The sequence below is a fragment of the Sphaeroforma arctica genome, assembly GCF_001186125.1.
Source record: "Sphaeroforma arctica JP610 unplaced genomic scaffold supercont1.11985, whole genome shotgun sequence".
Taxonomy (NCBI): Eukaryota; class Ichthyosporea; order Ichthyophonida; genus Sphaeroforma; species Sphaeroforma arctica.
Genome location: NW_014028573.1, coordinates 1 through 774, shown reverse-complemented (window position 1 = coordinate 774; position 774 = coordinate 1). Strand labels below are relative to the sequence as shown.

Sequence of the window (774 nt, the reverse complement as noted above, 5' to 3'; positions counted from 1 at the left end):
CATGTATATATGCGTGTGTGTGTTTGTGTGTGTGTGTGTGTGTGTGTGCGCGCGAACACTTATATTCGTCACACACCTTTGACGCATCGGAGTCGTGCCCCGCTCTTGTCGACCATCGGACGCACCAGTACTGCCACCGGCAGCACCACCGGCCGTAGCATCACCGGCCGAAGCGTTACCGGTGGTAGCATCACTGGCAGTAGCATCATCGACAGTAGCATTATCAGCGATAGACTTATCGTCGGCAGCAGAATTTGTCAGGGGTTCGGTATGAGTCTCTTCTTTTACACTGCTTTCAGCTGCGTGGAATATTCCACCTTCGGTTTTTACATCCACACTCGGTTCAGGTTTGACTGAGGTACCCACATCAGAGGTACTGTTGCTGCTGCTACTACCGTCACTATGACTACCGTTACTATCCCCACCGCTTTTCAGTTGCACACTGCGTGATTGACTTGCGGCCGTATATTCGGTCTTAACCCCAGCACTACTGCTCTTCGCAATGTTCCGGTTAGCTCTGCGTTGCATCTCTTTCTCGATGTAATCATCGAGATCAAAGTTGTCTGCGTTTATGGTACAATCGAGTTGGCCTAACGCCGCTTTAAGGTCAAATATGTCTCTATCCGATTCCAATTTACGCCTGCAGATCGGGCATTTGGCTGAACTGGTTTATAACCAGGTCAATAGGAAGGATTAATGAAGTGTGTCAATGATGTGTAACATACAGTACAAACTTGTATGTGCAGACACATACACACACACACACACACACAC

At 48.7% G+C, this 774-nt stretch overlaps 1 protein-coding gene across 1 annotated transcript; it reads right to left on the bottom strand.

The window, feature by feature from the left end:
• Positions 1-76: 76 nt before the first annotated feature.
• Positions 77-528, bottom strand: SARC_17760 (hypothetical protein; the record flags this gene model as incomplete). The annotated part of the gene is made up of 1 exon (XM_014288150.1): positions 77-528. A coding segment is annotated over one exon (452 nt), but the record flags the coding sequence as incomplete, so codon positions are not given.
• Positions 529-774: the final 246 nt, after the last annotated feature.